The sequence below is a fragment of the Branchiostoma floridae genome, chromosome 14 (assembly GCF_000003815.2).
Source record: "Branchiostoma floridae strain S238N-H82 chromosome 14, Bfl_VNyyK, whole genome shotgun sequence".
Lineage (NCBI taxonomy): Eukaryota > Metazoa > Chordata > Leptocardii > Amphioxiformes > Branchiostomatidae > Branchiostoma > Branchiostoma floridae.
The window spans coordinates 8,488,005-8,515,326 of record NC_049992.1 but is presented as its reverse complement, the minus strand read 5'-3'; the positions used below and the strand labels follow the sequence as shown (position 1 = coordinate 8,515,326).

The 27,322-nt window shown below is 40.7% G+C and overlaps 3 protein-coding genes and 1 non-coding gene across 4 annotated transcripts; 2 read left to right on the top strand and 2 right to left on the bottom strand.

The window, feature by feature from the left end:
* The first annotated feature begins 1,562 nt into the window (after window positions 1–1,562).
* On the top strand, window positions 1,563–10,303 carry LOC118430005. The gene is made up of 7 exons (XM_035840687.1): window positions 1,563–1,634; window positions 5,676–5,749; window positions 6,187–6,255; window positions 6,522–6,608; window positions 6,932–7,096; window positions 7,590–7,755; window positions 8,267–10,303. Exons 1-6 carry the CDS (start codon window positions 1,627–1,629, stop codon window positions 7,751–7,753), a joined length of 567 nt encoding a protein of 188 aa, XP_035696580.1. The 5' UTR covers window positions 1,563–1,626; the 3' UTR covers window positions 7,754–7,755; window positions 8,267–10,303.
* A 3,145-nt stretch (window positions 10,304–13,448) lies between these two features.
* On the bottom strand, window positions 13,449–16,720 carry LOC118431146 (caspase-3-like). Its single transcript, XM_035842264.1, has 5 exons — window positions 16,631–16,720; window positions 15,987–16,071; window positions 15,525–15,710; window positions 14,844–14,988; window positions 13,449–14,556 (listed from the first exon to the last, which is right to left on the bottom strand). The coding sequence occupies exons 2-5, from the start codon at window positions 16,041–16,043 to the stop codon at window positions 13,820–13,822; spliced, it is 1,125 nt and encodes a 374-aa protein (XP_035698157.1). The 5' UTR covers window positions 16,044–16,071; window positions 16,631–16,720; the 3' UTR covers window positions 13,449–13,819.
* A 1,007-nt stretch (window positions 16,721–17,727) lies between these two features.
* LOC118430081 lies at window positions 17,728–24,781 on the top strand. The gene is made up of 13 exons (XM_035840790.1): window positions 17,728–17,824; window positions 17,986–18,034; window positions 18,755–18,926; window positions 19,083–19,182; window positions 20,026–20,116; window positions 20,548–20,736; window positions 21,314–21,451; window positions 21,757–21,870; window positions 22,299–22,465; window positions 22,899–23,016; window positions 23,226–23,352; window positions 23,846–24,273; window positions 24,615–24,781. Exons 1-13 carry the CDS (start codon window positions 17,801–17,803, stop codon window positions 24,779–24,781), a joined length of 1,884 nt encoding a protein of 627 aa, XP_035696683.1. The 5' UTR covers window positions 17,728–17,800.
* Window positions 24,782–25,541: 760 nt separating this feature from the next.
* On the bottom strand, window positions 25,542–25,614 carry Trnar-ccu. Its single transcript has one exon. It is a non-coding gene; the product is annotated as a tRNA-Arg (tRNA).
* Window positions 25,615–27,322: the final 1,708 nt, after the last annotated feature.

Here is a 27,322-nt window from a genome sequence, read left to right as displayed (position 1 = left end):
AGACAGAGTGACAGTCATAGACAAAAGACTGCCTGTCACAGCGTGGGAAGAACGGTGCCAACTTGATAAACGAACATGGACACGCGAGGCCGTTTAGGTTAAATAAAGGTCATTCCTTCTTGTGAGAGCATGAAATGGTAAACTGTATACAAATATTTTATTTTATTTTAAATGTGTCATTTAGACAGCAACTTAAAACACAATAACAGCCGCCACGCCATGCCGTGAGTTCAACGCAGCTTTCTTTTCCTTCCGCTAGAAAATGTCGTCCGTTCCATGACTCCGGGTGCCAACACCCCTTACAAGAAAGCTTGTAGATATAGAACTGCATATCTTCTTATTGTCAAGTCAGTCACCGCATTTCCCCAAGATTTGACAGCCTTCTTTTAGCTCAATCAGATTTTTGAACCGATCGTATATCGTTTTCCTGTCACAAAGACGACCCAAAATCAGATGACTTTCGCGTAAACTCCACTGTTGTTTTGAACCTGTTGTAAATTTCAAACCAACAGGAAATCTGCTGCGTAAGAAAGAGAAACCCCTCTAGTTTTTTAAAGCATAAGACTTGATATAGATTTTGATGCAAATGCCCCGATATTCCGTGAAGTCATTACATAATTTTGATTCCAGGATAGAACGCACCGGATTTGACGATTTAGCAAATATCCAACCGTGACCGGTTCTTTCTCCATAAATCTCAAAGTTAATGACCGCAATTTTCTTAACAGGGGTCCCCAGTTTATGAATTTCGAGTTCCAAGTCAATATACCAAATCGAAGTGATATAAATGTAACTGTCAAGGTCATGGTCGAGTGCGGATCTTCTGTCGGCTTTTCTTAGTACTGCACCGGTTATTTCGTATATCCCAGGCATGCTATGGTCTTAGATTGTTGTTGATAGATAGCTTTCAATGACAGCAAAAAGGAGGATAGATTATAAGATAGAACAGAAATCTAGAAGATGACCGTACGTGTTTTCTATCAAATTGATAACTGCAAACAATGCGTTGTTGCGTTGCTGTGTACTTGTCTCAAGTAGAAGGTCACATTTTGGACAGGTTCAAAAATTTAAAAAAATGTCAATATTTGAAACGTGCTAAAATCAGAGAAAATGGCTCAAAACTCGTTTAGCCCGTCACCATGGCAACGACTGGTTTTGAGCAGAATAGATAAAAGCATTTTGAGAGGTTGCGGGCCAGGTACGAACACTGAAAAATATGTCACTCTGCCACCATTGCTTGATTCTTACAGACTATACAATCAGCTCTTGATATATTTTCCCAAGATTTTTTTTGGGTCATTTTGGTGAATGCCGTATGGACAAACCCATGTGACAATGAAACCCAGCTTTTCACTTCGTTTAGTTTTATAATTATACCCGGTGCTTATATAATATAATTATATGTAGTTGCTTCTGTCTAGTGCTCACATCATTACGTAAAGCGTCTCCACGTGCGACTATGACAATCTATGCAATAATTTGCATCTCATTTGTTATAAATGGGACACTACCGGCCGTGCGCAGGCAGTTCTGGTGAATAGGGGACACTTGTAAGGCCGCCCAGTCCACCCAGTCAGCAGGTGTCCTGTGAAATCAAGACTGCGAGAGGCAAGAAGTTTTCTTTATATGATAAGGTGAGAACATCTTTTTTTTTATTGCGGGCTTCTTATTCGTTCGATCGCGCGACCTGTCCCTTGGCGTTCTATCGACATGTCCCCCGGCGTCCTATCGACCTGATCGTCGGCGTCCTATCGACCAGTCCCCCGGCGTCCTATCGACCTGATCGTCGGCGTCCTATCGACCAGTCCCCGGGCGTCCTATCGAGATGAGAGCCACATGTATGGAAGTCCTTATACATATGACTAAGGAATATCTAAGGATACATCATATATCATGGAAAATGATACATTATTTGATAAATTTGATCCTGATTTGCACAATGACTATTTACGTCTCCCACAGACCTTCGGCATTTTGCCTCAAGTCAATTAGTGAAAGGCAGGTGAAAAGGATAGAAAGCATCTACAGGACTTTAAGTCTTTAAGTAACCTGTTAGACAGCATTGATTTCACAGATCACGCGTGACCCGGGCAGGTCAGCGCTGCAAGCTTGAAGATCTCTAACACTGACACCAATTTTGTGTCACAGGTGGGAACATATTTACTGTCCAGTTTCGCGGTGATAGTCGAAGGGCCAAGCATCGAACATTCGGTTCTACTTCCGGGGTTTTCTAAAACGGTACAAATCACATAGAACGCGTTGTTCTCTTGATATACTCGGCGCACACAGTTGAAGTTCTGCCGGAGCCCTTCCAATCTCCCAGTGACACCAGCAAGATGATCGCCCGAAGCACGCCCAACTTGTCTAAAGCTGGACGGAAAATCGTCCGGTTATTGCAAGAAGCCCGAACGCGAGTGTGGCGCGAGGCCGAAGAGTTCGGATCGGGCAAACTCCGATCGAACAAAAGAACGCGTTGAGTCACTGCCATGGTTGAACAACGCGTACTGGCAACAGGCCTGGGCGAGTGGGCTGTCGCTATGACCATGCATCGCGACTACAAAATTTGCCGTGGAATTAAAAACTTATCACTATTTCTTTACCGCGCCGCGCGAGCTGGGTCGAGCGGGTCGCCATCCTCAGTCACACCGCACATCTTACTCGAGGATCTTGCCCGCGCAACGCAAAGGCTAGGTCAACGTATTATATTCATTTATTACTCTGAGTGGATACACTTTGAGCTTCAACCCCAACCGCCAAATAATCGTCTTCTGTAGAAAGATAATGCCTTGGATGAATTTCGTCGTGCTTGTACTCACATCCCCTCCGAGACTTTTCTCTGAAATATATTCCAGTTGACAAACAAAAACAATATGCACAGAAAACAGCCCTCGGTCAAACCCTTATGACTGTTTTTGACACGTCGCAGGTGTTAGTTAAAGTCAGTTCGTCCGTCAGTCTCGACGCTTTTGTACTTTCTCGGTTGAGCTAAGGTGGCCCAGGCACGCTCTATTCGTGTTCGAGTTCGGGCGCGTGTCCCCTTGTCCAGCCGAATTCGAACCATATTCGATGATGTTCTATCCCGTCATTCGAACCGAACGCGCGTTCGAACCTGGGCTTATTTGCGACTATTCAATGTAAACACGCACCGCAAGGACCTTTTATTCTTGCTGGGTGCTTGTAATGACATTTACGGCTTTATATGCCCAGCTCAAAATAAGGGACTTGATCTTTATAGTACTCAAGTTTTACTTATTATCCCTTTCTTATCAAAATTGTCCGAGGGGATTTTGTGTAATCATTTCATGTCTTTAACCGTGGGTTATTTTCAACGAAAAATTAGAAAAAAATGGTCGTTTCTGATATTTTCGGCCCAAAAAACAATGTAATCCTAATTTCAAACAAAGTCCCCTCGGATAAAAATGATAAGTTGGCTTCCATCCTTCAGAATATCATGATTGAAGGTCTTGTTTCCAGCTGGGCTTAGACCCATGAAATAAACACCACTTTTTAAACCAAAATGTTTATTTCTAACCCAAAATCCGGTATGTAGAAAAACAAAACCATTCAATGTGTTTCAAGTAGTACTAAAACTGTGTGAAGTTTCATTGTAGTGCGACCGACCAATCAAAAGTTACGATCATATGTATAGAAAAATAATAGAATACTACTTTATTACAAGCCTGGGCCGCCTTAAGCCAACCGAGTTGTTCATAAACTGGTAGGTGGCGCTTGATCACGTCTTAAATCACTGCCATGTTCGAATAGGTTTAGACGTTAACGCGCCAACGTAATATGTTCTTACTTTTAGGGTTGATGAAGAAGATATCAGTATTCTGCTTGATAGAATTTTTTATTAGTCTGCGACGACAGAGGGTAACCTCCCACGACAGAGTATCGTTGATGTCAGATGTGATGAGTGTTCGCATCTGTATCTCTGTGTTCCATTTGCCGCATTTGTATGTAGTTGGCATGTCGTCGGAGCGTAGTTGCGTGAAGATGCATGTTTTTCTTTCGTGGTAGCAGTTTTTATAATCGAAGTAACAAAATTTATTTTCTCACCCCTACGTTTTTTGGTATAGTGGTCTAGCCGCGTGTTAGGACTCGCAGTAATTGGATATTGCCAAGCAGATGTTGTGTGATTGTTTCTGATTGATTTTTTACGCAGTGTTGTCAGCTGCTGTTGCGGCTGTTTATAATCAGGGCGACTTTGTACAATTGTGTGCGTCTCAGCCTCTCACGTATGCATTGAAAAGATGTGTGGCTGTTTTCATTTGGTGTCGGTCTTTTGAGGCGCTGATGTTGCTATTTTCGAATATTTAGTGGTGCACTATAGAGGCTAGTTCTGGTCGACAACTCAAAACAATGCGGACATTTCCCTTCTGTAGAATGTCTTCTGCTAGCTCCGTCTTCGACACTCCCTTCTTACGACATGTAAGTAGTATAATGTCACATTCACATTCAGTATAATTAAATGTTTAGGCATTTGCTACGGCGAAGACACAAGAAAAATTACAAAGACAGGGTTTAGATAGTGTGTAACCCAACGTTTGCAGTCTGTACGCCAAACGATAGCCCACGGCGAAATATCTGACAGTGCTTATTGGCCAACCGGTAAAATTGCCCTTGCACGTCACGTACACAAACACACACACACACACACACACACATACACACACACACACACACACACACACACACACACAAAAGACACACACACAAACACACACAAAGACACAGACACACACACACACACACACACACACACACACACAAAAGACACACACACAAACACACACACAGACACAGACACACACAAACACACACACACACACACACACACAAAAGACACACACACAAACACACACACACAGACACACACACACACACAGATTACAACACAGGGTAATTTCGACCTTTAAATTTGTAAAAGGCTAGATGTCATCATCATCACAATTAACACATTAACCATTATTTTGGTTCGGTGTATATAGTGAGTATCTGTCTGTTAACATGCGTAAAAACATTGAAATATGTCAGCTTGGACTCTAACTATCATCCATTTCTACTGTTTCTATATGTTGGCACTATAAGGCAATCGCATGTCACTTTCTTCTAAGTATTCAAGTGACTCACCTACAGCCGGCATAACCAGCGATTATTCAATAGACTGTCAGACCGCGCCGTGTGTCTGTTTCACTGGAGGCGTGCACATGAGTAGAATGGCGGGCAACTATTCTTAACATATTAAAATCCTGGTATCCACCCCGCTATCACTTGTATGACGAACGAATTTGGCCTAAAATGTGCCACTTTGTGTTTCCCTTCGGCCTGATTGGCCATCCTAGACGGCCCCATCCGATAATTTGCAAAGGAGAAAAAGAAGAAGACTGTAGAAATTAAAAAAAAAGTCGCTATCATGTCCTCTCCTATTAGCTTTTGAATAACTACACCTGCAATCAGAATGGTGATCAATACCGACAAACCCACAACCATTGCTTGGTTCCAGAAACACCTCGTTCATAAGATTCTCTTTGATAAAAGGGTAATTGTGTCTTTGATCAAGATTAGGACCTGGGAGGGACAGCGTAAAAGATAATTTCAATGCGTTAATAAGGAGGTCTCTAGAATGGCCTTAATTGTCCTATGTATAAACTGAACCCTTGATCCTGTTTCAGAGAGAAGACAAACATGGGCGTTCGCGCTGTTATCTTCCTTGGATGTGCGACACTCCTTTTTGCTTCAACTTCAGGTCAGTTTCAAACACGGTTAGATCATTCAATTTCCGTTGAAAGTGTAAGACATGTTAAACGTTACTTTGCATTGTGATTAGTGTATTTCTTGGTCATGACTAATTCAATAGCAATTTGTAAAGCCAAATTATGACTAGGATACGAAACGGATCGACCTTGTCGGTCGAAACGCATGGTTGGTCATATAAATGTAAGTCAATAATGTCGTTGATAATTTTCAGTTTGTATCAATTGTAAAATTGACACCATTTTCATTTATTGCCATCTTCACTGGAATCTGGTCAACAATCATAACAATCAATTTAAAACTTAAAAAATTATCATCTGTTTCAAACTTCATTCACAACATTTCACTTACCATCAATATGCCGTACAGTATTCATGAAGTGGCTTTCATTGCATTAAGACCTCACTAATTGTCCTTATAATGCATTAGCTGGGAGTATCCAGAAGCAGGCAGAGGTGGTCGAACATCTAGAGAATGGACTTTTTGAGATCCTTGAAGGTACGTACATTGTAATAGGGTTTATTTTGCATAATTTTTGCCAGATTTTTATCATGAATAGTCATTAAAGTCTGGTGCCAATTGAGATAAAACGATACACCATTACTCTTACTACTTGATATTGTAGTGATACCAGGGCTAGCCCTTGATAATAATTGAGTAGCCCTGCCTGTATTTATCATGACTATACAACCGAATAAATCAAATCAAATCAAAAATTAACGCTTGAAATATTAGCCTGACTCTCCACTGTCTTTTACACACAGAGGTAGATGAGGAGTTGCGGCAACTAGAGCAGCAACAAAACGTTCCCGAAGGGTCCAGCGACGGCATGACTCTTCGCCAGACCGGAAGTACGTTGGGCTTATCCAAGCATAAACATTGGATTCCCTTTGTCAGACAGTTTAATAAACAGCTTCTGATCAAGCTGTAGATTTAAACTAAAAATGAATTTACTGTATAAAGTTTTCTGGTTTTGAACAAAGGTTAGATCAATACATTGATATATTGTAATTCGCATTGTTCTTGACAGTTAAACATCACACCATCAATTCTGCTTAACTATAAACCATAGCAATATTAACCTTTAAGTTACCAGTTACTGCATGTATGCCAAAGAAGATTTGCATGCCTTTTGAAACGTTTGCTTTTTTTTTTTAATTTTCACTCTATTTAGAAGCGTGGCGTGATGATTTGCGGTGCGGTGCGGGCTACCCGGCACCAAACGGACAAACTGCTCAATGTGACCCTGCTGGCAGATTCCCATGCTGCTCCACTGGCAAATGGTGTGGCAACACTGCAGCCCACTGTACCTGTTCTGGCTGTGTCCACTACAAGAAAGGTACTTCCTGTCTCTCCCCCCTCCCCCTCCATCAGGAATGCTTCACCAATACTATTCTAATCTTACAATACATAGAAAATTTACTAACATCTGTCAGTCAGGCTGCTGAGACCCTGGCAAGGTCTGAACACTTTCTATCGACAATCGTGACCTTACTAATCCTCTGCCATCAGCAGCACACGAATGACTCGTTACCCAATCTAAAGGTTGTTCATAATACTCTGCGATTACTGTGACATGATCGAAACGTTCTTCAAGCAAGGTTCACTTGATTGCTATGTAAGGTGTTAACAACATATATAGAGAGAGTCGCTATTACTGTGAAATTACCTTCGCATCTGGCACAGATGTCATATCAAAAAAACTAGCATCATTGAAAATTTGTTACTTAACATTAAGGCTACATTTAACACCCCTTTCATGCATTGTACTATAAAGAATATTTTTGTATATTTGAAATCTTTGCTATTCATTGTTTTACTCTATTCTACAGAGTGGCGCGATGATTTGCGGTGCGGTGCGGGCTACCCGGCACCAAACGGACAGCCTGCTAAATGCAACCCTGGCGGCAGATACCCATGCTGCGCCCCAAGCAAATGGTGTGGCAACACTTCGAACCACTGTTACTGCCGTGGCTGTGTCAACTACGGGAAGTAAAGGTACTACTTCCGGTCTCTCCCTTTCCTCAACAAAATCCACCAGGAATGCTTTCTTCATGCTATCATAATCCTACAATGTATACACCATTGACTAACATCTGTCAGTCAGGCTGCTGATACCCTGGAAGGTCTGAAGCCCATAGTGACAATAGTCGGCCAGACCTTACTAACCCCCTGCCATATGCATCAGCTGCACACGATCGAATGACTCATCACCCTACATTTTGTATCTTAGGTTGGATAGTAATACTCTGCGATCACTGTGACATGACCAAAACGTTCTTCAAGGCTTTATTTGATCGGTATGTAAGGTGTGACAACATGGAGAGCCGCTATTACTGTGAAATTACTATGGCATTTGGCATAGATGCCATCCCACATTTAGCATCAGGAACATTTTGTCTATCAACGTTAAGGCTACATTTTTTAAAACATCACTTTCATACAGTATACTCCATAAAGAAATTTAGTGTATCTTTTAAAATGTTTGCTTTTTGATGTTTTACCCTAGTTTGACGCGTAGCACGATGATCTTCAGTGCGGTGAGGGGTACCCGGCACCAAACGGACAACCTGCTAAATGGGAACCTGACGGCGAATCCCCTTGCTGTTCCTCGGCTAACTGGTGATGCAAGACTGGAGATCACTGTGACTGTTCGGGTTGTGTTAATTCCTTTTTCTTGGGTCTGCAATCAGTACAAGCTTGCTTTCTACCACCCTCTCTCCTCTCTCTCTCTCTCTCTCTCTCTCTCTCTCCCTCTCCCCCTCTCTTTAATACCCGTTTCACACCATTTCCCGGGTAACTCTAAGAACTGTCAAATTACAAAAGTTGATGTAACTTAAGTCATGCGATTATCACGAATCACTTTACTACTTCTTTCCGGGATTGCTCAAAGCATTTGAAAATGCTTCTTGCTCACATGTAGCCCCTGACTTCAGTCTCCTTCGTTACATTATTATTTTTTGGGGGGGGGGGGGCTTTTTGCCATTACGTATTTAGATACAGGCACGCAATGTCCCTCTATAGACGGATAAATTTACAACATCCAGAGTGTGAGTAGTCCTAAATTTGAGAAAGATCGTAAGTTTGGGAAGGTTGGTCTTGTCATGGAGGTAGACGCGGCACCAACATTTTTGCATATTTTATAGCTTTTATCACCATCTATTTACATACGAGCACACAATGTTCTTTTAATGACAGAGGCCATACCAAGAATACTTGGTGAAAAGTTGAAACAATCAGGTTGTGAGTTTTTATGAAATCATGTAAAAGAACAAGTCCAAAGGAAGGGTGGCTTTGTCATAGAAGTAGACGCTGCGCCAATAGATTTTGCATTGTTATTGCTTTTTATTACCATTTAATTAGATACGGGCGCACAATGCCCTTCTGATGGCATTAGTCATACCAAGTTTACTTGGTGAAAAGTGAGCAACATTCAGATTGCGAGTTTTCATGAAATCATGAAAGACAGCAAGTAAGTCTAAAGGAATGGTGACTTTGTCATAGAGGTAGACGCTGTGCCATTTGACTTTGCCTATGTTATTACTTTTATTACAATTAAGATAGAGGCACACAATTTTCTTTTGATGACAGAAATCATACCAAGTTTACTTAGTGAAAAGTGGTCAACATTCAGATTGTAAGTTTTCCGAAATGTTTTGAAGGCATCAAGTCTGAAATAATTGTAATTCTGTCGTAGAAGTAGACGCTGTGCCAATAGGTATTGCTTTTTTTGCCAATGACTGTAATACAACCACCTCATGCTGTGACCGATGCCACGTCTATCATAGAAAACAGGCTGTTAGTCCACCACAGCAGTCTACATACACGTGACACCGTCTACGCACAGAGGTTCTTTATCTATATCATTTAGTCCTATTTTTCGCAAGAATATATTTACCATAGGAAACGGTAAACGAAAGTTAGACCCCAGTCTATACAGTTGAAAGTCTAACACAAAAGTAAGAACTGAAAAAAAAATGTTCATTCTAGAGGGCAAAGGGAAACCTAAACTCTGGTCTTGGAGTTAACACGTATATGGAAGACCCGGTGCAACTCGTGTGAATGCAGATCAGACTTAAAAACAACTATATTGCGGTCCCTTGTAAATGGTAAGGCTTTCATCTGTACATGAATGACGTCAGCAGATCTATACAATCATGTTATGATGAGATGATTGATATGGATGTTCAAGAGCTTGTGACATGTTAAGAGCTTGAGATACAAAAATGTATGCTATTGACACATTATCCGTTATAGGGTTGAAGAATTGATGCCCTGATTCGGAAAAACACACGGTGGTAACAGTAACTGTAACGATCATGTAAGAAAACAAATAGAAGTAGTCCATTACTGTACGTTGAAATACATCTAAATAATTCTCATGTCCAGAAGGAAAACAATGAAAACTTTTATTACTATCAAGTCTTTTAACACTCCGGCAGTTACCAACACTGCTATACCTGCTGTCTGTCATTGAGACTGGCGATGTTAAGGAAGCTGAATATTTGTTTGTTATTGTTTTTTTCCCATATTCTAATAAAGCTTATAAATGGTTTCAGTTTGATTCTAGTCTGCTTTTTTTGTTTGTTAGTGAAACGGAATGTCTGTATGTGTTAGCATGAGACAGGAATTTTAGACATACATCCAGACCCATAGTGTTACAAATTGTTTCTGGCTTACCATACCAGTATTATGATATGTTTGTTTGCATGACAGCTTTGAAAATCTATTTGGTCCTTAACCATGTATAAATCCCCATAGGCGAAAAACTGTGTTCTGAGACCTTCAACCACAGCGTGAATTCCCCAGGGATGGACAACCACATTAAATTCGACTGATATGTTAGGAATTGACGTCGGATGACTTGAAGTGTAATATTTTTGTTACCGTCGGACCCGCCGTTACCATGGCAACGGCCGCCAAGACCGCTCCCTATAGGACTAAGTGTGGTCTAAAGCCCGCTCGACCACCCCACTCCTTTTTTTCCGCCCTAAAAAAGAATAACCCCCAACCCCAATCACCCAGAACGGTAGAATATGGTCTGGCAAGCTCCTTGTAAAAGAAAAAGTCAACCAGCTGCAGAATATTAAATTTGTTGAGATAATGAGACCAATTAAATGCCCCTCAGATAGTCCTTGTACGGAGCCTACACCTGTGCCAGGCGCCGAAGTGCAAAGTTGGCCATATCTCAGAAACCATTTGGACTTCTGTTCTAAAACTTGGTATGCCATGGCTTTATATTTTGACTAATTTTATTGTATGAATGAAAATTCAAGGTCAAGTTGGTTCAAGGTCTCATAACACAGTACTAATCCGCGACCCCTATCCCCCAAAGTAGTCCGTGTTAAAATAGTGCCCCGCAGTACTTGCAAAGGCCGTAGTTATTCTTTCGTGTACAACAGCGAGGTGGAATCTGTGGAATGGTAGAGGAATACATCGGTGTTGATACTGTATATGTTGGATTACGTTGCTTCTTCGGCCGGCGGGAATTTGCGCCTTGATACTGTTACCGGCACTTCATGTTCGACTCCTGCAGTTCCATGACCTCCGCTGGGGGTCAAATCAAAGTGTCTTTTATAGAAAAACGAGCCGGCAAATCTATGCTCATTTTCAGACATTTTGTAGGTTGTAGTACCGTTGTATCCTCAACTTCAACATACTAAATTCTTGTAAATTGTATCTGCACCTTACTATAGGTTTTGAGTCGTCGAGTTCGAACGATCTCACTTTGGGGTCCTTAACCATGTAAATCCCCATAGGCGAAAAACTGTGTTCTGAGACATTATCGTGTTTTAAGTTGTTGTCTAAATGACACATTTTAATATTTGTATAGTTTACCAGAAGGAATGACCTTTATTTAACCTAAACAGCCTCGCGTGTCCATGTTCGTTTATCAAGTTGGCACCGTTCTTCCCACGCTGTGACAGGCAGTCTTTTGTCTATGACTGTCACTCTGTCTTTGAGCACTGGACAGAAGCAACCGGATAATCACCAGGTAGTGTTACATGTTATATAAGTAACTTATATAAGTAACTTATGTAAGTAACTTACATAATCAAACCAAACCAAACCAAACCAAACATACATAATCATATTAGTGCAAAGCTGTCAGATCAAATCATGTCACATGAGAGGACATGAAAACCGTCATGGGGAAAAGATATCAAGAGTAAATGTCTGTAAGGATCAAGCAAAAATGGCAGGGGTGATATGTTTTACAGTGTTCGTACTCCAGGCCCTCTCAAAACAATACAAGCCGTTGCCATGGTGACGGGCTAGACGAGTTCTGAGCCATTTTCTCTGATTTTAGCACGTTTCAAATATTGGCATTTTTCTAAATTTTTGAACCAGTCCAAAATGTGAAGTACTACTTGGGACAAGTACACAGCAACGCAAAAAGACAATTTTTGCAGTTGATGAATTTGATAGACAACACATAGGGTTATCTTTGACCTTAAGCTAGGCCACACCAGCTTAATTTCATGGATGATACCGCGCGCATTAGATTTCGCCTGTTCTCGGAAAAAATCACTTCCTTGGAAGCTCCACGTAGTTCGGAAACTTCCCGATTAATGTTGCCACAAAGTGTCGGCTTGTCGTGAAACTCGTTATGGACTACCACAAAACATGTTACTTGTGTCGTAAATAATGCTTCTGTGCAATATCTGTATAGATCTCAATGTCTGCCCTCGGGAGTTACTGTCACCTGTTCTTGTCGCGGTCGATGAAGCACATACACATGTTCTCTCTCTCCATGAGCAGTACAGCAGCAGGAACATCCAACGGCAAAACTGCCTGTTTGGATGTACCCTGCTTTCTCAACTGTCACTCTTAGTTCCTGACCGTCCTGCTTATAAATATTAATGAGCTTACCGTGATATATATATTCGAGACCCCTTTTGAAAACTGAAAGGCCTATTCTCTGATTGGCTGACATTCATTCTTGGTGAAGTCCCTGAGATGGCACCCAGAGGGCGCTGCTGTACTGCTCATGGGGAGAGAGAACATGTGTATGTGCTTCATCGACCGCGAGAAGAACAGGTGACAGTAACTCTCGAGGGCAGACAAGCAACACCACTGTCAATCAAAAGGCATCATCTGGGATGTGTATACATAGTGATATATATATGGTGTTGTATTGCTGTAACTGTTTGGTATATGTGCATGCAACACTAGTAATGTACAGACAAGGCATGAATGAATAAACGACACATTTGTTTACACACAGAAGCATGTTCAAATACAAACAATAGGTGCTTGAAACAAGGATATTGAACAAGTTACTTTAAATGCGTAAAATGCTTCTAGTAACAGTGTTTGTTGTACAATTAGTATGGGAAATTTGATACTGTCATTTCAAGAGCTGATGACTAAATGAACTAGGTAAAGCTTTATATGGCAGTGTTGCTTCTGACATTGAGAAGTTGAAAAAACATTTTTCAATACAATATTGTATATGTATATGTATATGTATATAGAAACACATCATTATCTCAATTCGGGTTAAAACATTAATATGATACGCATAAACTTTCTTAATATAATGTAAATAGCTCTGTCATTTTTCTTTCTATGTACATGTAGGTTCCATTAATGAATGCTATTGTTATTTTCAGCCTAAAAAAATACGTGGTTTGCAATGAAAATGGTTAACAGTGGATATGAAATGTTGGTATTACTTGATTTTTTAAATGAAAATGTGTTGGAAATAAAGTATCATAACATCAAAAAGAATAGATCCAAAGTTGTTACATTACTGGCAGACCTCAGATACTTATTTCTACTTACTGGCTTCACTTGATAAATGATATTGAAAATACACTCCAGTTAGATCTCATCTATGAAAAATTGTTACATGGACAACGATGTAGTCTAATATATTGAGACAAAGTTCAGTTATTATTCCGTAAGTTTAACTACTAAACACAGTTGAGCTTTTCTTATAACTCTTATCTTTTACTTGCGAAAGAACTTGAATGCTTACAGAGGTTTTTACTTAGGCATTAAGAGCTACAAAGTAATTTTTGAGTTGAAGATCCTTGATTTGTAAGCTGAGGTTAATCTACCTGCTGTACTCCCCACTACTGGAGAGCTCCATTTCCAGGGACTCATTTGTCACGACCTCCCACTCTGGAGGCAAACCGGTGTCAACTTCCTGTTGTGCAATCTCCAGCATACATGTGCTACAGGTTAGCTGATCTTTCTTATTAACCAAATACAGCTTCTTGGTCAGAGTACCACACCAGAAGGGACACTGGCCATGCATCTCACTCATTTTGTCGTTCACCTCAACCATCAAACTCATCAGGCTCTGACTACTGCCGCCCTTTGTCAGGACGTCGGACAAGATGGTGACATAGTACGCCCCCGTTAGCTCATTTCTCAGAGCCTTGCACCCAGGAACAGTGGCAAGGCTGAGGAAGAAATCAGCCTCGGCCGTCATGTAGGCCACGATTGCGGAGGGGGACCCCCCTGGGACGGCATCAGCCTTAGTTTGCTTATCCTGAATTTTATCCCCCTGACATGCCTGAACGAAAAACAGCTTGGGCTTCCCCAGAAGACTCTTGCACTCATCTCCCTTGAAGAGGTTTGTGAGCTCGAGGATGTCGAGCCCGATGCCGTCTGTACCATAGACCTTCCCCTGGTGACCATGTGACATGATGCAGCACAGGAACAGGTTGTGGTGGGTGTGGTCTTGGCTGGCCTCCTCATTCAGTACGTGGATCATCTCAGACACAGTCAGGTCAGTGTGGAACTTCACCTTCAGTCCCAGCATCTGGAATGTTGTCTCAAGTTTTTCTGTGGGAGTTAGAGGCTTATGAGCTGCCTAAAATCACAGACCCATCCATGTAGCTCATGTGTTAGTAAATAGGGCATCCGGTAGAATTATGAGAGTTGCTGTTACATGTACATGTACAATCTTTAATAAAACCATCTTTATGAGCCAAGAAAGCCATCAATCATGGTAAATGACAAGACAACTTGATTAGATATACATCTAGGTTGTTGGCTGATAGCTTTGTTGACTGACTTGTATTGCTTTCACAGATCAGAGAGAGAGATTTGTTCCAAAGAATAGAACTTACTTGTGTCGTGCTCTGCTCCCACCCTCTTGGTAAACTTGGCCCTGAAGTTGATGTTGTTGATGATGATGGCCACCCCGTTGCTCTTGTGACCCATGGAGTATCGGGCTGCCTCCTCTTTCTGGTTCTTAGCTTTAAAGAAGTCAACCTGTTAAGTGATGGAAGGCAATGATGTATTTCGTTTACTGGCAATCTGGTTGAGTTATTCATGGTGCAGTTAACGTTACATGTATCATATTGTGATAGGACGCCTTGTTTGGCAAAGTCGCCCATCCCTTGCTTGGAGACCATTGACCAAAACTGATTCTTAATATGCCATATGACTTCATACTTAGAATATGATCTATGATGTAAAAGAATGATTTGAAAGACAAAAAACTTTCAAAATATACTTCTTTTGTACTTCGAAGAAGTACGTCAGTCAATCATTGAATGCATGCTCTATATATTAAAGGGTTAGCCTGCATGGAAAGGAACTGTATGTATATTCATGCCCAATGAGGTTTTGTGGGATGCATGTGTTATTTCCCCATGTAGGCACAACTTTTAAAGGCTCTTTTGAGAAATTAGGATATGTTGCCACTGCTGGAGTGGACCTCGTGAGATTCTTTGCATGGTTTTCCTTATTACAACATTTAAATAACACCCACTGTAGACATTAATAAAAGATATCAATAACCAAACCTGCTGCTTTAGGTTGTGATTCTCCTGCCTTTGTTCCTCCCTCTGATCCTGCAGTGTCTCTATGTCCTGTTGGAACTTGGCTTTCTCTTCTTCCAGGGAAGCAATCTTCTCCTGAGCCTTCTTCTGCGACAACATCATCTTATCGAAGGTCTCTTGCAGGTTGACGTTAAAGATTTGGTCACCTTCCTATGAGTAAAGATGTATTGTTACTAAAATTTGTATAATTTTTAATCTCTATGTTGCATGAGGTAGTCGTGAAAAGGATTGACACCATGGCCTCTGACATTATCCATCCATTCTTTCAAGTATCAAGTTTTAATACCGGTTATATAAAAAATAAGAGGCATATGTAAGATTGTGTTCTTGGAAGGCAGAAACAATGGTGCTTTGCTTGAAAATTTCTATATTCTTCTTATTAAAACGAGTTATATTTCCTTTTTGACTGAGAGTAACATTACATACCGATTGTTCATCTGTGTTGCCTTGCATCCAATGGCTCCATGCTGCATAGACATCCATGGCAAGAACTTTGATGTACAGAAAGGACCTATGGTCACAATATGAGACATAACGTGAATATGACAACTTCTATAAATGCTTTTTCTTTGCCTTTTTCCTCGCCCTATCTTTATTAAGAAATACATCTTGGACTGATAATTTTTAAATTTTGGAGTAGAATAATAAATAATTAAAAAATGGTCCATCAAACTATTCTGGCACTGAGTCAAACACATCGAATTGTGAAAAATTATAGCAACTCGGAAATATTTTACCTGGTATTTTGCTATTGATTGACATGCATATCTAAAGATTAGAAAAAGACTGTAATTCATGGCACTAACCCAGCATATGAAGACACAGAGAATTATAAAGATTTACATTTGAGTGATTTGAATGATACTGGGGAAAAAATCTTAAGTTTGTACATTGAGCAGTGTTTATACCGGTACATTCAAAACATGGGCACATTTACAATTGTTGCATGTAAGTTATATTTGCACATTCCATTGTTAACCTTTGCATTCAGGCGCAACAATTTGTAACAGTATCCAATGGCAACACAGCATTGTTATGGGCTAAAATGTCTCACACGCATGTAACGTTACCTCTACTGATATGTTGCTGGCAACAATGCCTCTGGAGTCTGTATCAACAGTTCACCACCAGCCATCAAGGTGTGTGGCCGGTGGGCTGTTTTCTGTGGGGTACGAAAACAAGGGGAATGTTGATGCAGTTTCCAGTAATGTTTCAGCAAGTTGACTAAGCTTATATACAATTATATACATTACTTGTATGCAAGTCTTATCGTTGAAAACACTTAAATTAACATTAATTATTAAAATCAAGTCCACCTTTGCATAATTGGTATGTTAATGTATACATCTATGACTAAACTGCATAGAAAAAAATTACACGCATACCCAACATCATGGAAATTTGTTGTTCCTTTGTTTAGTTGTCCTTAGACTATTTTACAAAAACGCCCCTGCAGTTCCAGGGCAAGTTGTTAGGAGGCTCCAAAATACACCGCGTCTTCCTTTAATCACAAGCCATCTGCAACCAAAATGTCAAGACTATGGCATGTCCAGGTCAAACGATACAAAAATAGAGGTATTACTGCAGTACCAAATTAACACACCAGGAGGCCCAAACTTGACCTTGACCTTGACAACACCTATGTGTACTTGGTGCGATGCAGGTTAATTAGTAGAATAAAATTCGTATATAGTAGGACAAGGTCATCTCTTAGTAATGACTTATAACGTCTCCTCAAGAAGAACAGCCTTTTTCCCTCTCTTAACGATCTTGAAATACGACGTGCCCGCGAGCACGTGTTTTGTTTTTGTATGGTTACTATGCAACACCCCTTAGTGTTGGGGCAATCCACCCAGGGAAACGTATCTACACCGTAATGTTTATTGATATCATTTGCAACATAAATTAATCAATAAGGTGTCTTAAAGAAAACACCCCTTGAGCTTTTTAGTTGTGCAGTAACATTAAAAGGATACTCTACCACACCACTACAAGTACAACTGTCCAGAACACGGACGAAAATTCCGACATTACACCACCGATAACCTGGACAACCGAAGTCCCCTGCAGCTGATAACCCGTAAGTTTGTAGACGTAACAAATCAAGAAGAGAACAAAGTACATGACACTGTTTTGAGTGTGCATAGCGTCGGGCAGTGTAGTGTAAGTAGCGCCCGCTACAGTCAGTCTAAACACATACTGTTCACAGCACCGAATGTGCGAGTCCGGTTCTGAAAGACATGAACGTTATCCTGGGTCAGCAGGTAAGAAGTAAACGTTATAACTTCTAGATATTTCTGCTACCAAAATATAATTGTGATGAAAACTAAGTTAAGATGGCAGATTTTGTAGTAGACATGACATTCCTATCAGTATAAGAGCACGTAGTACAACTACTGATCAGAAATATTTCTATATTTTGCAGGTTATTTGGGCGGTCTTTCTTGTCTTTGTGACAGCCCAAGAAACATTGGGTAAGACTTCAAAACTTTGCTTCCAAATGTTAAACGTATACGTACTTAGAGGACTTTTGTCAACTCAACTCACCATACACCTTGTTGAGTAACAATTTTTACCCAATGTGTTGTGTTGTCCATGGTATAGCAAATGGCTCAAAGCTCCTAATATATAATTGTTTTAGCTATTGTCTTGTTTTATAGTCAAAGTTTGAATTTAGACAAATTTACCTTGCAGACATTAGACAAATGAGATTAAAAAATCAAAGTATAAAACATGTTGAAACTTTTATGCTTCAACAAGGAAGTTCCATATCATTGTACATGTCTGTTAAAAGCATAGTCTATTCCATTATACCTATATTCTGTGCAACCTACATGTATTTACTCTGGAGAATTTCATATTTTCAGTTCGCCGTAATTTCTTAGAAGAAAATACATCATTCCTTAACGGCAGGCCAGCCTTCAACACGAATGAAGGCTACAGCGACATCAGTCATAATGCGTTGTGAGAAAACTGTTCTAACTGTCAACAATTGATAGATAAGGTACAACGAAAATAAATCGAACAGAGCAAAGTGTCAAAACTCGCAGTTGTCGACCTTTGATATCCTGTGGTTAGCAAGCGAAAAGATTGAGCCAGCGGTCACTACAGATGATGGTACGAAGACTACCGTCAATGGGGATGATATGTTGGCTAATTCATAATTGTTGTGTTCTGTTTGTCATCGTCCAAAGCAACCCAGGTGGCGGTAACAACTGCCTCTGACGGCTGGATTGACCATGCGGCCACTGATGCAAACATTGAAATTAGTCTGGAAGTTGTACGCTCAGTCCAGGCCTCAGTCACCTCCACATCAACGGTCTCGTGTTCTTTGGATTGCAGCGGTGCCCGGTGCAACAAAGACCAGTGAGTACCCCAAAAAAGTTTTTCAGTTGGCTTAAGTCGAATATATATGCATGTCATATCAATATTGAAAGAATATGCATCAAGCAAGTGATACTGTCATAAGAAAAGACATGGCACTGGTAACTTTTTTTGTCACATTTGTTGTTGACTTTGCAGTATTGATGTAGCTACGTGTGGTGCCTTGTACGGAATTCTGAAGCAGGTTACTCTGTATAACACTGGCACAGGTCACGCCCCGGACTGGCATCCTGTGAGGGTAAGATTTCCACAGCTCACGATATTGGTTAGATTCTGATTAGGCACCAAGCACCTGGTTAACGTTTAATGAGGTACAGTACTATGATATCAGAGACAATTGCTCCACCTCATTCGAATCACCATTGAACGTCGAATGAATGAACATCACAGCTAGCAATGAACAAACAAGACAGCTTCTGAAAAAAGATGGCCGGTGCGTATTTTGGAAAAAGCCTGGATGTTAAACAAAATCACATGAAAAAAAGAGTTTTTAAACATCGAATTACTGAATTGGTCTGTCTTCTATTAAAAAAAATTACATGAGATTTGTCTAACAAAGAAAAAAAATTGTTACAAGTGGGGTTCGAACCCACGGTCCACGGCTGCAAAAGCAAATCGCTATATCCACCCAGCGCGTAGACCGCTCGGACACGCTAACTCCATTGCGTGATAGTGCGTATAGAAGGGATATAAAAAGAAGAGTTTGGTTAAATTGACCGATCCATGCATGCATCCATGCAAACCAAACCGTTGAACGGTTGAACGAACAGCTTCTCTCGCCTCTAAGCCTGCTACGCACCGACAAAAACAGGTCGTCCTCTAACGTACAATATACCTGGAAGCAACGTGTATTTGTATCTATATTTCAATTTGTAACTATTGTAGATGCAGTAATTTGAAAATACTGTTCTTTTTAGGCTCAGTGATGACGGAAGTAGATTTATACTAGACAAAACTAGCTAGACTTTTGCGCACTAGATTAGTCCAAAATGACCCTTGCATGTGAAGTATTCACCGGTAACTGTTTTGTATATGAACGTTCAAGGTATATGAGATGGCCTTTAATTTTTTATTCTCACAGGTGAAAGTAACCGATGGTGGTCATGTGTACGACTTTAACCTCGTTGATATATGGATAGATGCCCGACAAAGTGCAACAATGCAAGTTACCGGTAGGATCCGAATATCAACGTTAACCATCATATACAAATACTGCAGAAAAAGCATCAGAGAACAAACTGGTATATCATTGAAGGAAACGTTAAAGATCGTCAAAGCGTTAAAGTGGAAGACAAAAAGCACGTTCTATTTGATTATTTTATAGTTACCGGTATTCACGAATATGTTATGGACAGATTCATCTCAAAATGTCGCAAAGTACCGCGGTGTCGGATGTGAATACAGTATTTTTACGTTCCTGTGACTTTTGCTGTGGTTTATATACTATCTACTAGCATGTGTATGTAATGTACGACGTAGGTCATCGTAGAAAACAGTAAATTACATCCTTTATTTCCACAAAACATCTCCACTTTTGTTTTCTTTGAGGTTATTTTTTTTTCATGTGTCATGAAGTATTTGCCGAATTTGTTTCATACGGCAGCCACATCGTGTAACCAACCAGCAGCCCCGAGCAATGGATACTTCAGCGGCGGCACGAATCACAACACTTACGGGTACGCAAGATGCAACAGCGGTAACCCAGGCTACTACCTGACTTCGTCATCTGACAGTCGCTATCTTTGCTATGCAGGCTACCGGTACCCCAAATATCCAAGTGTGACATGCAATGGTAAGTGTTCACAAACGTACAAACGTTTAAAAACATGTACGCATGTGTTGTTGCTTATGAGGACATGAATTCCATACATGTAACATGTAATTTAGAAGAAAGAAACATCTAATCTAATAGACATTAATTGTTGAAAAGTTTAATGATCATTATGATGGAAATTTTATATTTGTAAGCAACAAATGTTTACACAATAGATTTAAAGTTTACAATGTGTGTTGGCTGACAAACATACAGTATTTGCCCTCGGTATTGATTTGTAGATAATCGTAAATGCCTGCTTGCTTAACTCAATACTTCACGAACTGAACTCTAAACCTGTTCACTCGTCAGTGGTCACGTGGACTTGTCGACATTCGGATCCTTTCCAGAGTCCAGAGTATAACGTCTTATTAAGTGCAAAGTTGATTAAGACTAAGAAACCATCAAGGCATCACGCGTAAACTAATGAACACAAATCACAAAGATGCTTGGATAATAAAAGCGATGAGATTTGATTATTGTGCAAAGCAAAGCTAAAAACCTAAAGGCATAAGGTAACGCCCTGTACGTGTCAGCATGTCTCTATTTTATGCAGCGTGCCAGAGCATCGCCAACTGTGAGAGATACAACCAGTGTACCGGGTCCAGTGACTCGAGGTGCACGAAGTGTCAGTATGACAGGGGGACCGTCCAAAAGGCGTACCAGCTCTCCAGTGATGGAACGTTGTGTACAAGTACAAAATTAATTTTTTTTTTCAAATATAATATGTCATGAAATATAAGTTAATTGTAAATGCGTAGGAAACACCACATAACGTTAGTATGTCGTTGTCTTATTGCTTTTACAATCTCTTCGGATAATGTAGGTGCTGTGTTACGCCAAAGGCGAGTTATACAGTTTATAACGGGGCTCGTTATAGGTGTTGGCACAGAATGTCAATAAAGTGGGTTATGTTGATGCTATCTTTTGATAATTAGATAGCCACAGCTAAGCTCCATTTGTAGTAAAGGAAAACATTTGGATTTCCCACCCTACCAGAGCTGTGCTCATGGCGACCTGACAGTATCTTCTGCTACCCGGGTAGATGTACCCACAATACACCGGCGTCCTGCACATGCGCACCGGGCTTTGGTGGCTCCAACTGTCTGGCAAGTGGGTATCGTATGATGATAAAACACTACTGTAACACCTTTTTCACAAGCTTTACTTTTAAAAGTTGCAGTACGTTTACAAAATCACGCATTCCTAAGATATAGTTTCAAATAAAGCTTTGATGTTGATGAAATATGAAGGTATAGTCACCTCTAGCAATTTGCTCTGGAACTGCAGGGTTTTTTGTAAAAAGAATATTACAAGGACAACTAAACAAAGGAATTTTCATGATATTCTGTATGCAGGTAGTTTAAACGGAGATGTACGCAATGTCAAGCAAATTATTCAAGTTAGGACTTAATTTGCATAATTACTGATGAAGAACACTTGCATAGTAGAGGAGACAATATGAAACAATAAATCTACAAAGACTTAAAATATTCCATAGAGGTATGAGGTCTCCGAACTCTTGTTCCATCTTGCCACAGTCAACTCCGCTCCTGTGATGAGTAGTTGTTTGGGTAAGCTGAGAAGGATGGTAAATGGGACGGAACGGGACTCTTCTGAAGCATCATGCATGAGCACGTCATCTCCCGCGACTGTCTGGACCAGCCTGAACAACAGGACAGACCATACGGAGCAGATGCAGCTCGAGGTAAGACGTTTGACGACTGACCTTGCATACGCAGTGGTAAATAGTACGTTCATTTCATTGTATATCTTCACTAACGTTACCGTTTTTTTTTATTAACCTTTTATTGCACACATTAAATAAAGTTGTGAGTACCGGTGCAATGGCCAAGTCTTTGCCTTGCGCTAGGTAGATCGTGAGTTCGATCCCCTTCCTATTTATACCAAAGACATTTTAAAAAATGGTACATGCTGCTTTCTTTGCTTAAGCTTAGCATTAAGCATTCGGGAAAGAGTAACTGTATGGAAGCTGAACACACACCACTACCAGCAGACTTGCCCCTTGCTGTAGTGATCATTGCACAAAGTTGTGTGGCCCAGGGCTACTAGATAGGCACCGCCCTATGCGCCATCAGACGCGGGAAGGACTTTGACTTTTTTTATTTACTTCGGTCTAGGTTACTTGGGACACCAGTTTCCCAGGCCCCAGTGTGACAGACTGGCCCCAGCATTACTACATACACGACCACGGTATAGGTGTGATCTCTGCCTCGGTGGACTGGTGGCTGGAGAGAGGTAACTTCAGACATTCGGCTATCATATGTAACCGCCAATAAAAAACGTGATCTAAATCCAGATGGATTATATGTAACATTTATTTCTTCAAGTGAGCCTAATTTCACTGCAATGATGCTGCTGTTTTATTCGAGATGACTGCATCAATCTATTTGCGAAGATTCGGCGCACTCTATGCTTGCATCTGACGTAAGTTCGGGTTTGATTAGGTGGTACCAGGATTAGCAGCGGAACATTTCCCTGTGTGGGCGGTGATATCAGCAGAGACAACCCCAAAGCATCCCCACACTGCACCGCAACTGTCACCATGAGAGTCCCACCGCAGCAAGGCGACAGGTAGGTGATTGCATGTTCTGTGGCTGAATAATTGATTTCTAAGCATTATCAAATGGAAATATACTGTAAATGCAGACACTTTCACGGTGGTTTAATGTTCGCAGTTTTCAGAAGTTCGCAGAACTTAAAACCACCGCGAACATTTTTCAATGGCAGTAAGAGACTACAGTGCATGGTGCTACGGTAACCGTGAACTTAAAACCACCACGAAAAGTCGTTTTTCCCGCTACCGCTAAATTAAATCCCCGCGAACTTAAATACATTTACAGTATCTTACTACCTGATTCAAACAATATACATGTTTATTGTTTATCAACTCCTTGTAACTGAAAATATGTTTTAGCTAACTTATTCATTTATTTTATTTATTGATCTTATAGGGTGGTCCCTTAAGTCTAGCAGACTGATTTCCAAGGGAACCCTACTATTTGAAGTGGTCGCTGCCAGGACTAAGTGATGATGATGTGATGTTTTACTTTGAATACATTTACAGCCTTTTCTTTACTGCGAAGTCGAGGAACGGTGGATACGTCAAAGTCCGGAACTACGACCGCACGTCCGGGTACACCGTGAACCCGCCGGTCTACTTTTCGGGTCAGGAGCTCGCTCATACCGCGCACTTCACGTTCGACTTCCAGCCTCCATCTCAGTCAGATGCAACAACTAGTTCTTCCGATGGAAAAACTACCGTTCATCCTACTTCACCTGCCACAACTCTTACTTGGTCTACCGCACTTATCAACGCGTCGGCCGCGAAGCTTACTTCATCCAACGAGGGCCACGGCGTCGGAATCTATGCGGGGATTGCAGCCGGTGCTGTCGGAGTGATTGTGTTGGGGGTTCTGGTAACTGTCTTCCTACTGCGCAGGCGGAGGGAAAGAGGCGAGTCAAGGCAGTCTTCGTTTTTCAATTCGTATATCCGTTGGGACTTGATATATTCACAAATGAAATAATTGTATTTTGATTGGATATACAACCAAAATTGTATTTAACAGCCACTCAAGGGACCAAGGAGATATGGTTGTTTATTGGATAAAACAGGGGTCGGTTGGTTGATCAATATGGGCACAGGCAACTATTAGATTACTTCTACATTAATTTACTACATCACATTACATGTATTTCGTATTTGAAATGACGGGATAGTTGATAGATTTTAAAGCTGATACACATGTACAGCATTGACCAGTTACGCGGATTACAATGATTTTGGGCGGATGAAAAATATCGTTTGTTCTTACGAAGTATAATTCATATTTCAGCAGAAGGGTCGGAGGAACGGGAAGATGTGGTAGACATGAATGCGGCCACTCATCGTCAGGCGTCAGGGTACGACATGCCGATATACGCGATGGACGTACGCCCGCAGGAAGAAAGTGAACATGTCTACCAAGGGCTGAGGCCAGTGGCACAGGTGTATGAGCAGTAATGTCCAGTATTTGGTTTTGAACATCGGAGGAAACCCCGAGCATAGAAAATTAATATACCGATCGTTTGCACAGGACCAAGTTGTTTCACAAAGTAGATGTACAAGTGGCATTTAGAATAGAATTATCTGGTTTAAACTGTGCTGTTTTCTTTGTAAACCTAAGCGACAAGCTCAAAGTTTTTGGGGGGCGTTTCGGCGCCTTACTATCAGCTTTGCAACACATTCAGCTTTTTCCTTCAGCGACTTATTAAAGTTAACTGCATTATATTGTCTGACAACTAGTCTCATTAAGTGCCTCTTGTCTTTAGTATTTGCATGCCATGTATACGCATAATGTCACATGTACTTTAATCTTTGCCCCTTCGATAATGATGTCTTCCTGAATACAACGTGCCTGTGAGCATGTATCTGCTTAGCTACGTTATTGAGTGTAGCCATGTCAATCTATAAATGATGTGACAAATATAGATAGGTAAGATATCATAAAATACGATGTAAATAAATTGCGCCTATTAATTTTCTGAATTGTTGCCTTTTCGAGTGACAAACTGACGCCTGTTGAGTGTTGTAGCGACCCGTCATTGACATGGCGACAACCTTTAGCTTTCGGAAAGCCGACGACCTTTTGCGAGATGGAACGTGTCTCCGAATGGATGGCAAACTTTGGTGCAAACAGGCCCAGCGCAGTGCACGGAGATATCTGCTTAAGTCAAGTATTGGACCCTCGTCCTTGAGACACAAAATGCTATCAAAATACATGTACCCCAGACGGGACTCGAACCCGCAATCTTCAACTTAGGAGGTTGACGCCTTATCCATTAGGCCACTGGGGCTCACATAACACCAAACAGTGACATGTGTATACCATTCTCTAAATGTCTGCAACATGAGACGATCTGGCACCATTCATTCAATGTCATAGATACTGTGATATTTTCAGTGTACTTTTATGTTCACAGTTTTCACGGTGACGACTGTAATGTGAACTTATCAGTACAGACAAAAAAGTCGCCGACTTTTTTACGTGCACCTGCCACCACCGGCACCGTGAACATCTAGTTTCGAGATCAACTTAAATTTTCTCAGACCGTGAAAGTTTCGTACCGAGAACACAAAGTGAAAGCAGACATCGGTCAATCAAGGACGTTATATACGTCCTTGACCTTGCGCCAATTAATGGCAATGCAGCGTAAATAGCCTCCTAAATATTTTTTCCGTAAACCAAAACATAACTCATAAAGTGTCCTCAGTTGCTGGCGATACTTTGGACAAAAGTTGTCTGACAAGAAATGCGCCTGTACCTCGCCGTCTCGTAAATGGCTAATATTGCCAGGATACTACTATAAAACTAATTACGCGGAAATGGCTCGTTGGGCCAAGTTCTCCGCTAAGTTGTTTTCTTTACCCTCTCCAACAGGAATTAAACCAGTCCGCGGCCATAACAACTAGACGATAGTGTTGAGCAGAAGCAGGGAAGTTTGGGCACTTTTTTTGGTGACCCACTCATGTAAGCAGGCCCCGTACTCAGATGTACTAAAAATAAAGTTAGATGTTCTGTATACCAAAAGTTACGTGTACGAGTAAAAAGGATTAGTTGAATCATTGTCACCAGCCCGCGGCCATAACAACCGGACGATAGTGTTGAGAAAGCAGGGAAATTTGGGCCCTTTTTTGGTTACCCACTCATGTAAGCAGGCCCCGTGCTCGTTTCATGAGTTTACAATAACAATGTGTTTGATACCATAGGAAAGGGAATCACACATGCTTTCGATTGATATATAATGCAGAAACATCAGAAATATGATCAACCAAAGTTGATATGCGAAACGTTCTGTGCCGAGTTTAGCTTGTACAAAATGTAATTTTCATAAAGATATAAATGTTATCTATGCAGATTGAATCCAAAATGGCCAAATCTCTTAAGCTATAGCCCCAATAACATTACTGTAAACTTAAAATGCCCTTTAAGTTTGTAGTGAGGATTTAATTTTGCAGTAAGGAGAAAATGGAGTGTGTGAAGAGGTCGTAAGTTCACGATAGAAAAAGGAAACAAGAAAAACACAAGACATATCCGATAACAATGGTATTTTATTTCAGCTACACATATTTATGCTCTATAAAATTCAGAAATGAGGCTCACAACCTGTGCTTGAAGGCAATGGAGGAATTCATACTGGTACAAAAATAAAAATTCTCACATTTGTTTCTTTCTTCCTCTAAGGTTCTAGTTTTTATAGCTTTCACGCCAATCAGTCAACCATTCGGACAAATAATTTAAGAGTTTCTCACATTCACTCTCTCACTTCTTGGAAAGTTTATCATATAGGGGCAGATCCTGCCCAGAATGCACATACCCATCCTCCAAGCACAGATTGCTCTAGCACCTTGCAATGTTTCTCAACAAGTATCGTACACAAATCATGTATAACATTCATCCAGCATAGTCTGCACATCAGTTTTCATAATAATCACTTCACTGCAAAAGTTATACTGTTTGGAATACTAAGTGTAAGAGAGATGTGTGCAGTAGTGGACAAATGG